At 48.8% G+C, this 14799-nt stretch overlaps 1 protein-coding gene across 1 annotated transcript; it reads right to left on the reverse strand.

Moving 5' to 3' along the window:
- Positions 1-938: 938 nt before the first annotated feature.
- Positions 939-13812, reverse strand: SDR9C7 (short chain dehydrogenase/reductase family 9C member 7). Its single transcript, XM_008544443.2, has 4 exons — positions 12531-13812; positions 9026-9284; positions 8170-8333; positions 939-2428 (listed from the first exon to the last, which is right to left on the reverse strand). Exons 1-4 carry the CDS (start codon positions 12829-12831, stop codon positions 2211-2213), a joined length of 942 nt encoding a protein of 313 aa, XP_008542665.1. The 5' UTR covers positions 12832-13812; the 3' UTR covers positions 939-2210.
- Positions 13813-14799: the final 987 nt, after the last annotated feature.

The raw sequence follows: 14799 nt of genomic DNA on the forward strand, positions 1-14799 counted from the left end.
GGAAAACTAACGCTGGACAAAGTGCAGGAAATGTGCTTGTTCCATTCTGTCAAATATCTCCCTGCAGGTAAAGGAGCACTGCACTGGCTCCCTACTTGAGTGGGGAAAAGGGAGATAAGAAACCAAGGAGCAACGAAAATGTGTAGATAAATACCTCAAAATATTACCTAGCCATAGTCTCCCTCTGGTAAATTTTTGTGTCTCCAACAGAGAAAATTTATTTTTGACCTAGATTCAACCCTCTCAATAGCAGAGTCTGAGTTTTGAATTTTCCAGGGCAGTAGGCACTGTGACTGATTCCCCAGTGTTCCCATCCTGTTCCATGGTTAAGTGAAACAGTTCATGGCAATTTGCCCCCTTGTGAGTGATTGGTTCGGGGATGGACAAACCTAAGCCAATGTGAGTCATTGAGACTCAAAGAGAGCCTTGGCAAGGGCTCTGGGGAAGAAATTTCCTCAATCTTTAATGCCATGGAAGACAGGCTCTTTCTTCTATAAACTGCAAGCAAGGAAGCACAGAGTTCCCATTGCCACTGGCAGTCATACCACAACAATAAAGATAATCGGATTTAGGATAAAACCAAAACTATGGATGGCAGAGCAAAGAAGGAGAAGGAACCTGCATCCTTGGTGCCATCATTCACCTACAGGGTCCTGCTCTAATTCTTTCTCTATTGTTTAAATCAATGTGAGTTGGCTTTTCTGTTACTTGCTGCTCAATGCATCCCACCTGGTATAGAATTTGGTGCCAGAAATAGAAGTGTTGCACATAACAGACTCAGCAGATTGTCTGGTGGCCCCCAAAAGATATGTCCACACCCTAATTCCTGGAAACTGTGAACGTTACCTTGTTTGGAAACATGGTCTGTTGTGGATGTAATTAGTTACATTTTATTATTTTCAAGTTCAGCCAGATGTTGAAGAAACAAATTAAAGACATTTTTTCTTAAAAAATCTCACGTTTGACCTTTATTACATGACTATTTCTCAAGATCAAAAAAGTCTTTTCAATAGAAGCTCATATGACTCAGAAGTCTAAGGCTTTCTTTTTTAATTTAGTTCAATGACTTATCTGACAATATTTACTAATTTCAGAAATGTATTTTCTTATAGCTAAAACCCTAGTCTGGGAACCCGGACACCTGAGTTTTGTCTTGGCCACCAAGATGGGGGGCTTTAGGTAGGTCACTTCCTCCTCTGAGCATTAGTTACTTCTATGGAACTATCAGTGACTCCCGAGTGCCCAGGTATATCAGAATAATCTAGCTTCTTGTTACAGACACAGATTTCTGGGCCCCATCCCAAGCCTACTGAATCAGATTTTCTAACATTGAGGCCCAGGAATCTGTATTTTTAATTAACCAGGTGATTATGATGTACAACTAAGTTTGAGAACTACTGAATTAGATGAACTCTAGGGTTCCTCACAACTCTAAAACTGTGATTTTTCTGATTTCTGTTTCTTCTATTACTGTTTGTCCTATCCCTGGTAGTAGACACTGTGCTAAAAACCAAAAACACAAAATAAACAATAAAAAGATGAGTTAGTCATCTTTACATCCTTCCAGCACCTACACAATGCCTGGTATGTAGTAGGCACTCAATAAATATTTGAAGAATTAATCAATGGTGATTAAATAAATGCTTATTATTTCCTGTGGATCCCAATCACCGATGGATAGAGAAATCTAAAGAGAGAGAAAATATTACAAACTTTTGCCTGATATACTTTTGCACTTCCTGTCTGCCCTACTGTGTACTTTGAATAATGGGTTATGTGAATGAGGTTAATGCATATTTAGAGGCCCAGCAGGAAAGTGGTTGAGATTCTCCTGTGGGCTGGATTATCCCACAATATTTCCCAGCGGCGGTGATCACTCAGGGAGGCTCACGATTCAGCAGGAGCTGGTTTTCCTCTCCTTGGTTTTCCCAGGTCCAGGAAAGGCCATATGCTGACTGGGGGACATCTGTTCTTAGGGCCACGCTGCAAGTCTTTGAACATGCAAAGGCCACTTCAGGTTTCTGTGGGGCCCCGGCGAGTAGGAAGAGGCACTTATCCTCTGTTAGAAGTTATCCATAAATTTCCCAGCAGTGGGTGTCGGCTAAGCATAGTGTCCCCCCAGAACATCTGATACCCCCTTTGGGACCCCATAGTCCCTTCTCCCACCCCTCTCCTCTACATTCCGCTGACCACCCTTGGGCTTCCCCAGCTCAGACACTGTCTGCTGGCCTTGGAAGGTACCGGCTCAGGATGAAATCTGTCACAGGGGTGGGAAACTTAGCCAAAGGGATGTAGAGCAGTTTGGCATCCAGGCCAGGGTTGTAGCGGACGCGGGGGCTCCGGGAAATAACGGCATGCTCCATGCTGTTGGTGACTTCGCTGATCTTTGGCTCTGCCAACTGCATCATGTTTTTTAACTTGTCAGTATCTGTTTGAGGGTATAGGCAGGAAAAAAAATCAAAGGCTCTATTACTCTTCATTAAAGACGGTTTCTTCTGAATTCCTTCTAAGCTCCCTTTCTATCAGATCGCTGATGCAACATTTCAGGCACATCTACCGCTCCCTCTCAGTTGTTCCTTCTACAAACACCCTGCAAATAGTCTTGGTTCTCTTCCTGAATTCAACAGTTGTGTATTGAATTCCTACTGTTGCGTTAGACTAGCAATGAGATCTGTGCCCAGTTCTGCGACTTATTGTGTGACATTGAGCTGAAATTGTCATTATCTGTAAAATGGGAATAATGATACCTGCCCTAGAGAATAATAAAGATGAATACTAGCAGGTAGACAGTGGAGGAGGACAAGAAGGAAACAGGTAAAAATATTGACTGGCCAGTGGGATTCCTAGTTACTGGAGGGTTTTTTTCTCTTATGTACTTCCTAAAGTTCCCAAATTTTCTACAGAAGCATGCAGGAAAACAATGTTATTAAAAAGTAATAACACTGCCCTTGCTTTGGTCATAAGGCCATTGTGGGGCTCAAATGATCTAAGACACAGACAGGCACCTTGTAAGGCCCTAACAAATGTGAGGGGTCTTCTGTTAGCATTGCGTACATGGATGTGGAGATGGGTACAAGGCACCCAAGCGGTCCAAGTCTGTCAAAGCTCACAACACAGATGGGAGACAAGCCACGTGATACACTTATGGGGCGCTGATCTGCACCCTCGCCCCAGGACTCCAGGACAGGGGCAGGTCAAGGGGACTCATACTCTAGTGAGAGCCCCAAGAACACCGGAGGAAGTGGCGCCTGAGAGTCAGACTTCGCAACAAAGAATTAAAACTCAAAAACAAAGAGGGAGCAAAAGCTGGCCAACTGTGAGGATGGTCCAGGAAGGCAGAGAATTCACCCTCTCTGCGAGGACCCTGGTGGACAGTTCATGAGGGCAGGACAGTGTCGTTCAAGGACCCTTCACCCCCAACTCCAAGGAACTCCCTTTCTGTTTCTGAGAGAGAAAACTCCAGCAGCGAAGAAGGCACACTACATTTTTGGATCCCCAAAACAGCCACACTAACTTAAAGCCAGACTGTCTACAGAGGGATAACGTCTTAGGAAGCCAACACTCTGTTCTCCATCCTTTGGCCTGACACAGAGTCCAGCACCAGCAGGTCCCAGGCAGGGAGGCAAGTGTCAAAGGACTCGTTCAAGGTGCTCAGGGCCAAGTGTGCTCTCTTTGCCACAGGGAAAGCTGTACGGGCTGATGAGGGCCAGGCAAGCAGATGTGAACAGATGGCTTTGAAACTAGGCTCTGAAAGATGGGGAGGGCCCGCATGGGCAGTGGGGTGGAAGAAGCTACCTGAGACATGGAAGTAGCATAAGGCACATTCTTTCATTGTTCTCTCAAATATTTACTGAGCTCCTATTCTGTGCTGGGCACCCTGCTGGGCACGGAGTGGGAAGGGAGACAGAGGTCCTAATTTGTCACTTGCCTAGACAGTGAGGAAGAACATAAGCTCTGGGTTCAGGCAACTAGGAAACTTTTGGGTTCTGGCAAGAATTAAACAGGATGAAGTCTACAGAGCAGCAGAGGCCCAGCTTTGGCCCTTAGGATGGACCAAGAGTTCAGTTTCTGTCCCCGTCCCTTTTGCCAGGGACACGTTCTGGCCTTCTGATCTAGTCCCTCCTCAGGAAGAAAGGACAATAAAGGGGGAAATTTTGGCTGCCTTTGAGATGGAGAAAGGCCCTTGGCAGGTGGCTTGTTGTCCCTAAGCAAAGCTAACCAAGCCAGACGGTGGCTCAGCTCCAGGCCTGTGAGGACAGGAACACTGTGCTCTGGTCCCAGGCTGTCCCCTGATTCCATATGCTGCTTCTGTGAGAATGTGCCCGCCTTAGGTTGCTATTACTAGCCATTTCCAACCCGGTTCTATTTTGGGTGTAGTTAAAAATCACTCCACGATACCCGACTTGGCCCCGGGGCTCACAATCCAGGGGCCTGTTTGTTGGCCACAATAACTTGCCGGAGTTTGTGCCCAGTGGTGCTGTATGCCCAGTCTGAAAGATGTCTTCAGTGCATCTCCACAGCACCAGCCTCCCGAAATAGTCCCCTGCAACACCCGCCTCACACACACACATACACACACACACACTTCCCACGATCACCTTTCCTGTGTCCATTCCTGCACTGAGTTTCCGCCGTTGCCTCCCAGATGGTCTCTTGTTTCTACTCTCATCCTTCCCACAGCACACTCCGACGCCTTCAGGATAAGAGCCACATTCCTTAGTGGAGCCATAAAGCCTTTTATGATCTGACTCCTAATCTCTCCCGTCCTCATTGCCCAACACCCCTCGCACTTCACTCAGGCCAAACCAGCAACAAGAAAGATGGGTTCGGTTCGTTGAACTCTTATTTTATGGCTGATCCGAGTCCTTTACATTCTTGTTTAATTCTCCTAACGAGCCATGAGAGAGGAGTTATACTTTCTAACGAAGACTGAAGTTCTGACTGAATCCTCGCTGCCTCCAAAAGCACGCCGTGCTGTGTCAGGTCTCCAGAATGCTGCTCATGCTCCTCCCTCTGTGGGAAATACCTGCCACCTTCCCTATGGGTGAACTCCTATTCACTCTTCAAAACTCACCAAGGCATCCATCGTCAAAGCTCCGTGAAAGCTTTTGTGGCAGAAGAATTAAGTCTCTGTAGTGTTGCTTTGTTTTGTATGCCGCCCATTGTTGCACAGTTCTCCACGTGCTGTGCTATTTGCTTTCAGATCTGCCCTGCGAGATTCCTGGAGACTTTGTCTCATCTCTCTACCCCAGGAAACGCTAGCTCAACTGAAATGCATATTAGAGTATATTCACTTGGAAATGTTTTTATGTATAAGTAGTCAAACACCTGCCTGAAAATTTTCATCTGAAATCACGAGGTGGATGACAGAGGAATCAGCCTACGGTATTTTATAAACCCAATCCTTACCGTTCTTCAGAAGAACGATACCGCCTTTGCAACAAGAGGCTTTCAGAGGAAGAGGCTCTTTTATGGCCCGCACTGAAGGCTCGGCAACGTGTGCCTGCATTGAGCTACTTTACTCGGAAGATGCCTTGTGAGGTTCCCAGACCCTGACTGAATCTTTGTTTCGCCCCAGCCTCCTAGTGGCCCCATAAATGATTTGGATTGCTTTTTACTAAGGGAGCGTTTTAGGGGGATCTCACAGAGGACATGTCATTCCCCTTCCACAACATCTAGTCCTCTGTCTAGAGCAACAGCTATAGATTTCTCTCTGGGGATCCACGCCTCTTCCACTCTGTGATCTTTGGTCCGGGCACAGCACACGACCCAGCTGAGCCAATCAGACCTTCACATTCCCTGGGCACAGTCATGAACGCAGGGTTGAGTACATCCTGCAGTTCCATCTGATCCTGCCCTGATTATAGGCCCACCAAGTCAGACTGAACCTTAGGCCCTTTGGGGAGCTACTGGAAAGGACTATCCCTGGGAGGAGATGAGGAGATGCTGCAGCCATGTGAACTCCACAGGGGAGAGAGCTTGTGAGACTGGAGCCAGGACAAAAGAAGCAGAGGCGAGAAATAGGGTGAACCCAGCTCCTAATGACATCATTTGTGGGCTGGATCTGGCTGTGCCTGAAGCCCATCTCCCTCAACTCTTTAGTCAAGAGTGTCAAGAAATTCCTTTTCTGCTTAAATAATTTGGGTTGGCCTTTTTGTCACTTGCAACTGAGAAAGTCTCAGCTGATGTAAATCTTAGAGCTTTTTTTCTCCTCACAAAATTCTTGTATGTCCAGAACCAAAAGATTACTTTCTCCAAGGAATCCTTCTTCAAATATTTTCCCCTGAATCTTCCTTAAATCAATGAATGAATCATACCTCCATCCACCAGTTTCCTTAGTTCAAGTACCAGTAGGTCTAACACACACCTGACGTCTATCAACTTCTTTCAATCTCCTCCACTTTCTCTCTAGTCCAAACCACCGACGTGTCTAGCCTGGAATACTGCAGCAACCAGAGCAGTCTTTCCTAATCACAAATCACATAATGCTCAGTGTCTTTATCCTGGGCCCCTCTGCTCCCTGACCCTGCTCCCCACCCTCTCGCATCCTTAAAGTTCCTCTAAAGAGTCACCCGCCTCAGAGCCTTCCTGCGCCAACTTCTCTGCCTGCCCCCGCTTTCCACTTTCCAACAACGCCTGACTTATTCTTCCTCGAAGTCGACTCAGAGAAGCCCTCCCCGAAGCCGTAACTAAACTGGGGCCACACTCCCAACCCCCTTCTTTGTTCATAGCCCTGAGTTTTTCTCCATAGCTCTTATCCACATTTGTCATTCAACGTGTGCGTTTTTATTAAGGTCTGTCTCCCCTACCGGGCCTTGCGCTACAGGCAGTGAGCTGTGACTCGGCTACTTGGTCCTGTCTCACCCCTCAGCCCCAGACAGTGCTTGGCATGTGGCAGGCTCTCAGTAAAGTGTGTATTATAAGTGAATAAATGGCTGTCATGGTTTTGGTGTCTTGACTTTTGACTCTGTTGATGTATGATGTCCAGGAATGCATGTCACTAAAATAAGGCCCCACCCCTGGACAGTTAGCCATCCCCTGTCATGGATTTGATCTGAATGGTTACATTTAGCCCATCCAGGGTGTCTGGGTATATTTTAAAAATTCATCACTTTTGATTTTGGGTAATTATGATCTAAGGGTCTCTCTTTGCAATACAAGAACTTATGGCTTGTAGATACCTGTGCAATGTAGAAAAAGAAGCCATACTCAGTCCAAGAGAGGCTAAAAACAACAAACTTTTAAATCAAATTGTTCTTACCAGGGACCAGCTAATATTCTAAGCCCTTTATCTATATTAATTCATTTAATTCTCATAACTCAGTACAGATTTGAAAACTGAGTAGCTTGCCCAGGGCAAGCAGGAGAGTTGAGATTTGCACTCAGGCAGTCTAGTTCCAGAGTCTAAGAGCTTAATCACAATGGTAAATTGCCTCTCAGAGATGTTCATGGGGGCCAAATAAGAGAAAAAAATCTAGAAGGACTGCACCAAGTTTTTAGGCAATATAGAAATGGCTGAGATGTCCCTCCGCCACCCTGTAAAGACACCTGAAATTCATAGAGATCTGTACTCAGGGAGAAAGGGGACTGCCTGGAGCCCCTTCCTTTTAAATACTCAAGTGTTCCTTTGCCTCTTTATTGATTTAACAAGCACTTAGTGTGCGCAAGACACTTCACAGACATTAACCCTCGTAGCAGCCCTGTGAGGTATCATTAGCTCCATTTTATAGAGGAGAAAACTGGGGCAGAGGGCGACCAGGTAACACGCCCAAAGTCTCCTAGCTGGCAAACGGCAGAACCAGCAGTCAAACCAGCCGTCTGGCCCAAGCAGCCGTGCTCTTAGTAATTTCTCTGTACTCATGTCAGGGCACTTTCACCAGATTCCCCTGCATAATGATATGTTGGGGGCAGGCGCCAGTGCCCAGGCATGGGGGCAGCATCCCTGGGCAGCCCCTCTCCCAACACCCCCATCTCCCCAGCAGCTGTGGTTCTGCCATTTCCAGCACATGCCCGTTTGGTCTCTCTTCTCAAATCCCACTCTGTCACTAGCTATGTGGCCTTGGCCCCTCAGAGCCCTCCAACCCATCATTTGTAAAACGAAAGCTAGTCAGTGACCCCTAAGATCTCCCTGTTCCTCTCAGAGACCCCTCTCCCTCCCGGGGAACTCACAGACGCGGAAGTACTCCTCTCCATAGCTATCCCGGGTCTCCTGCGGTAGCCGCGCCCACAGCTTTCGCATGCGCTTCTCGATGCCCTCCTTGCCCAGAATGGATGTCCGATAGTTTCCCGGCTCGATGATGCTGACTTTCACCCCAAAGTAGTGGAGCTCATGCCTGGGAAAGAAGAGTCGGACTCAGTCTGGGACCCCAAGATGACAGAGGATCATCAGGGAGGGTTACCTCTGACACCTCTAGAGGGGCTTATCTCCCAGGATAACCTGGAGGTGCTCCCCTGACCTCTGCACCAGGCCAGGCATTGCCTTCTTGCAAATAAGCCCTGGCTTAGAGCCTCACTGTTTCCCAAGCCTGTCTCTGGGCAATTTGCATTAGGAAAACCCAGCAAGAAGGAAGTCAACAGAGAATCTAAACCAAGGCTTTGCCTCCCACTGGGTCCCTCCCACTCAGCCCCACACCTAGCAAGAATGTAGAGAAGGGAGTGAGGAGGTCTATGCGAGGCCTGCCTCCTCCCTGGAGGGTCTCCACCGGGCATGAGCGCCCCCAGGCCTCTTTATCTGTCTGGTAGCTCTCTCTCCTACTCCCACAGGCCCAAAAGGGTTTGGCTTACTCTGAGATAGCTCAGGGGAAGTCAGGAAGATAGCTTCCTATCACCATCCTTCCTCTTCTCCTCGTCCCTTCTTCTCCTGGTCCTTGGGGAAGGCCCCCTGAAGACTAGCCCTCCTCCTGCTTCTGTTTCAGTTTCCTCCAGAACTACTTTATCGACATGCCATCCCCCTGCAGCCCTCTGTTCCTGAGGTGAAACCCCCAGGATGCCCACCCAGGGTGGTTTGGCACCAGGGCCCAGTCACCTGATGCTGTCAGAGAAGGCCTCGACACCAAATTTGGAGACACAGTAGCCACCACCGATGACAGCCACACGACCACCGGAGCTAGACATGTTGACAACTCTGCCCCGGGCTTTCTTGACCATGGGCAGCATGTGGAGGGTCACTTCAATCAGTCCTACCAGGTTCACGTTGATCACTTTCACAAAGTCTTCCTTGGTCAGCCACTCATTGGGACCGCTGGGCAGGGCCACACCAGCGTTGTTCACCAGGGCCCAGAGGCCTGGGGGCATGATGGAGGGAGAGAAAACCACACAGAAATCAGCAGTGTCTCTGGAAAAGTGCCAGGGTCCACTACCCAGCAGCTCGGGGCTGCCAAGGATGGTTGAGCAGTTGCACAAGGCACAAGACGGCCAGGCTGGGGGCATGGGGTGGTGAGCTATGACAGCCCAGAGGAAGATGTGCCTTTCACTAACTAGTTTTCCCTAAAGGGGCACTTCTGATTCATACAGTTTGCCAGCTAGCTGGGGCCCTCTTCCAGCTGTAATCCAGGCTTTAGCTATTAGCTCTGGGAAGAGAGAGACCATTTTCATACCAATGAATTAATGTTTGAAATCCTCCCCCATCTTGCTTCCCTCTCTCTATCCACCTAAGTGTAAGGAACCAACTCCATTTCACACATTGCCAAAATCAGTCATATAGTCATCCATTCGCACATTCATCCCTTGATTCATTTATTCATGCATCCATCCTCTGGCAGCTACAGAGGAAGGTGCTGGCGATGGAAAATGAACAAGACAGGCTCTTATCCCTCCAGGAGCTCACAAACCAGAGGGAAAATAAATAATATTCATACATAAATATATAACACATTTAAATAAAATAATTATGGGAAATGTAATAAGGGCTTCCTTTGAGATATTTCACTTGAGTTGGTATAAATGGAGAGGAAAAACGCTAAGTGTTGCCACTCAATTCTGCAGGGGTCCAGGCTTGAAGAGCCTCAAGTTCTAGTCCTGCTTCGACCTCCAGCCTTGAACAACTCAGTTCCCCTCTCTGGGCCTCAGGTTCTTCATCGACTAGACTAGAACAGCTGTTTCCATCCTGTGGTTTGCAAACCTGACAGCTTTCCAGGTTGAACTCCAGAACCTGCTGAGAGAGGGAGATGCAGAAGCTCGACTCTCATTTGTGTTATGTACTGAGCTTCCAAGTAAAATTCCACTTGGGGGAGGATATTTGATGCTAAAAACACATTGGAAAAGTCTCTAAATGATCCCCAGGGATGCCTTCTGGCTCTTCTATTCAGGGATTCCATGATCCCCACTGCCCTGACTCCTCCCCCTGCCTTCCCCTCCCCGCATCCCAGCACCTCACCTTGACCCCTGCAGCCTCAAGATATTCCTCTGGGCACACTTTCCACTCTCTCCTGAGGGCAGGTCTAGATGTAAGCACCACTCACGGTGCCTCCCCCTAGGCCTGGGATCCACACACAAGCCGTGCCTCCATCCTATCTTCCTGTCTTCCTCCAATTAGAGAGACCCGAGGAGACCAACCGGCTGGCAGAACTCAGAACCTTTCCAGCTAGAGGGGGCTTTCTCATCTTGCAGAAGAGGAAATGAGGCTCCTGAGATCCAAAGACTATAAAACCCAAGTGGTCTCTGCCTGTGGAGAAAGGACACACACTCACCACTTCCTCTGACCATCCCCTGTAAACGGCTCTGCCTGCTGGCAAATCAGGCAACCTTAATTTTTTTTCCTGCAAAGAGCAGCTAGAGAGTTGTCAGAGCGTGTGAACAGCTTCAGGGCTGTGCCAACCTGCCGTGACCAGAGACTCTCAGGAGCAACAAGAAAGCATGTAAGAGCCCCTCTCCCCATTTCCCAGGGCTTCTTAGACCAAGAGTGTCTCCCAATGGGGTAGGCAGAATAATGGCCCCCAAAGATATCCCCGTACTAGTCCCTGGAACCTGTGACTATGGTGGATTACATGGGAAAGGGGGATTAAGATAGCAGATGGAATTCAAGTTGCTAATCAACTGACCTCAAAATGGAGAGATTCATCTGGATTAACCTGGTGAGCCCAACATAATCACAAAGGTCCTTTTAAGTGGAAGAGGGAGGCAGAAGACAGAGAACCAGAGAGATGGCAGCATGAAAGGGACTCGGCCCGACCTTGCTGGCCTTGAAGATGGAGGAAGAGGGTCATAAGCCAAGGAATGGAGGCGGCCTCTAGACGCTGGAAAAGGCAGTGAAATGGATTCTCCCCTCCAGCCTCCAGAAGGAGCACAGCTCTGGAGACACCTGACTTTAGCCCAGGGAGACCTATTTTGGAATTCTGACCTCCATAACTAAAAGATAATGGACTTGCATTGTTTTAAACCACTAAATTTGTGTTAATTTGTTACAGCAGCAGCAGGAAACTAATATACTTGGTTGCTCATTAACGTAAGTGGCCCAAGGCTGAATGTGGGTTGCTGGGTGAGGCAGCCTGCTGAAAAAAAGAGACTCACTCTTGCTGAATTCTTCATTACTTAGTTCATTGAACAAATATTTATTTGAGCACCTTACTAGATACCAGACTCTGTTCTAGGTACTAAGGATATGCAGTCAATAAAAGAGACAAAAAGCCCGGCCCTCCAAGGAAGCTTTATCCTAGCAGGGGAAATAGACGATATGCAAGAAAAATAAGTAAAATATATTGTGTATAGGATAGTGGTAAATGCCAAGGAGAAAAACAAAGCAAGGTGTTACTGCCTGGCCCCTTCTGAGCCCAGGGCTCTCCTGCCCCTACCTGTACACACGGACCCCAGACTAGTTCACTTAGGAGTCAGGACTTCCCCCAGGCTGCTGCTTCTACAACAGAGCCACCCTGTTCCTTTCGTTCCCCTGCCCACATTCTGTGTGCAGGAAGCTTTCCTAGGTATGTCCCCATGCAGTCCTGACCCACCCCCCTACACACACACACACAGCCTCCTTTTCCAATAGGAGCAGCCACTCTGATGTCTGGACTTACCCTGAGGTCAACTCACTATCCACCATGATGTGAGGAGCAGCGTAGGTCTCTCTCTCCCCGGCCTTCTAGCCTGACACAGCCAAGGAGAGCAAATGCCCCACTCAGGGAGGCCAACTTCATTTTCTCTTACCCTCTCCCCAGTCTGGTCCCGACAAGAAATGTGCTCACATTTCTATAGGAGCTGATGGTCGGGACTACTGAAGTCCCCAAGAGGCAACTCCATCTTTACACGTTTGGACACACAGAACACATCTTCCCTCTCCCCGCTCTTATTGCAACCTCCCTCTGATCCCTCTGCGTTTCTAGGACAGAAAACTTCCTCGGGAAATCACCTCTTCACGTGGACAGATCAAATCATGCAACAGTTTCCAATCCCACCGAGCCAGAGCCCCAGCCCCTTTCTCTACATCACCTCTCCCGCCCCATCTGAACAACAGGACCCCTGATAACTGCCAGAGGCCTGGGGGAGAGAGAGAACAAAGACAAACTGAGAAAGCCAAAGACTGCAATTTACCCCACCTTGCTCGCCCACTTGGTCCTTCACCCACTGGGCCGCGGCCCGGATGCTCTCCGTCTTGGTGACATCCAATAGAGTGGTCTGCAGCCGGTAGGAAGTATCCCGCTGAAGCTTCTGGGCCCCCTCCTCAGTGAAGCACGCAGCCAGCACCTGCATGCCCCGATCGACTAGCTGCCTGGCCAGCAGGTTCCCGAAGCCCGAGTCACAGCCCGTGATGAAGACATACTTCTCTGAGAGGTTGCGGACCAGATTGCAGTTCTTGAACCAGCGGTACATAAAGGAGAGGTCCGTGAGAGCTGCCATAGGGCAGGGGGAGGTGATGGCCAAGAAGGATCAGGCTCAGGAGACAGCAGGAGAGGCTGGTTCTCTGAGCCCCAGTCTGTTGGAACCCACTGAGAAGAACAGTTCTCCTCCCTTCCACCGCTGGTGACACACGCAAGGCCCCTGAGTGAGCCACTCTATAATTTTTATAGGTGGATGCATCACCACACCAATTAGCCTAGATGCAAGAAATTCAAGTCCAACCTGAAGCTGTGTCACCTCGGACAGCCCTGGTGGATGCCTCTCTCTCCCCTAGCCCTGATGGGAGAAGGTGCCAAGTAGGGAAAGACGGCAGTGGTGATGTTGGAATTGAGAGATGGCTCACCTGGGTGGTCTGAGCAGTTCAAATGACAAAGGACAAAGGAGGACTCAGCCCAGAGAGCTCTTCTAAAAATTCTCCACCTCTGACCCAGGGATCAAAATCATTTGTCATGAGTCCAAGTGTGTAAATAAATTTAATTTTTATTTTCAGGGAAAAAAAATGAAGACAAATTCATTAATGTAAAACAAACAAAATTGATTTTGTGCCCTCCAAACCCCAAGAGAAATGAGTTCCAGGTTATTAGCTCTTTGGAATTCTCTGCCTTTAGGTAAGAATCTCTCTGCATTACGAGAGATGAGGAAAAACAAAGGGTTCCCCCAGGATGGATGTGCCTCCATTGTCCTGAGGCCAGAGGCAGCAGGGCCCTCCTATAAGGGAGGCTACTGAGGTGAGATTCCGACTCCCAGGAAGCAGAAAGGCTGAGGGACTCAGGGCCTGGGTCCTCGGGAGATGATACTCAGGCCACCAATGAGGAGCCGCCACAGCACTCCAAGAAGCCCCAGTTCTTGCCCTTACCCTGTGACCACGCAAGTGGAGGGAATCAAGGACTGAGGACACAACAGCTCCCCCAAGGCAGGGCCCCCAGTGGGCATTTCCTTTTACCCCCAGGACCAAGCACACAGTAGGTGATCTGGTGAGCCAAGGAGCCTGAAGAGGGGTGGTGACAGTGGAAGGGACTATGAAGACAACTGACTCAGTGGCTAATTAGGTGTGCAGAGGGAGGGGAGGGCAGGAGTCAAAGTGATTCTAAGGTGTGGGGCTAATAACAGGTAGAACCACAGATGGCAAGAGAAATCAGGAGAGGGGACACTTAAGGCATAGTGAGGGAAGAAGGGAAAAGAGAGAGTTCTGACATGAACATGATTGAGACAAGATCCAGCCAGATGATGAGGATGGGTCATGAGTTCTAAGGTAGCTGTAGGAAGGGCCTGGGGCCAAGTCCTTGGCTCTGAGTGGGGATGAGGTATGGGAGGAACAGAGGACTGGGGCCAGAGACTTGGAAAATCGGAGGGGAGGGAGAGATTCCAGAAAATGGGGCAAAGAACTCACAGAAAGGTAGAAAGGAAGCTGGTAAGGAAATGAGACAAATGTGTGAGTAGTAGGAGCCATGGCCAGGCTTGCATAAGATGCAGGGACATAATGATGCTGGAGTCTATGGTGGTCTTTTTGATAAACCTCTAGGGTCACCATGCCTCAGGACGAGCCTGGTCACCAGCTCATCACGAGGGATGAGGAACCAACTGCCCACACCTTTCCTGTCTAGAGGGCTGACACAGAAACGGGGCCACAAATTTCCCTAGAGTGAAGAGAAAAGGGTACATCTCTATGCTCCCCTACCTACCTACCAAGGTTGGTCAGCTCCGGAATTAGATAAAGCAAGTGTCACCTGGAGAAAGGCCAGAGAGCTTGGCCATTCAACACCAAGGGTGGTAGGCGTGGGAGGTCACATCGTGGACTCCCCTCCCCCAGGGGAGCAGACTAATCCTGTATGGGATGGAGGTAGGAAGTGATGAAGAAAAACCTCACCTACTTCATACCCACCCCGAGGCACAACACCTCCTACACTGGATCTGAGAGGCGTCTTCCAACTCTGCCTCCTGGGTGAGTGAACAGGGAAGTCTTGGCTG

This window comes from Equus przewalskii, chromosome 5, assembly GCF_037783145.1.
Source record: "Equus przewalskii isolate Varuska chromosome 5, EquPr2, whole genome shotgun sequence".
Classification (NCBI taxonomy): Eukaryota; Metazoa; Chordata; class Mammalia; order Perissodactyla; family Equidae; genus Equus; species Equus przewalskii.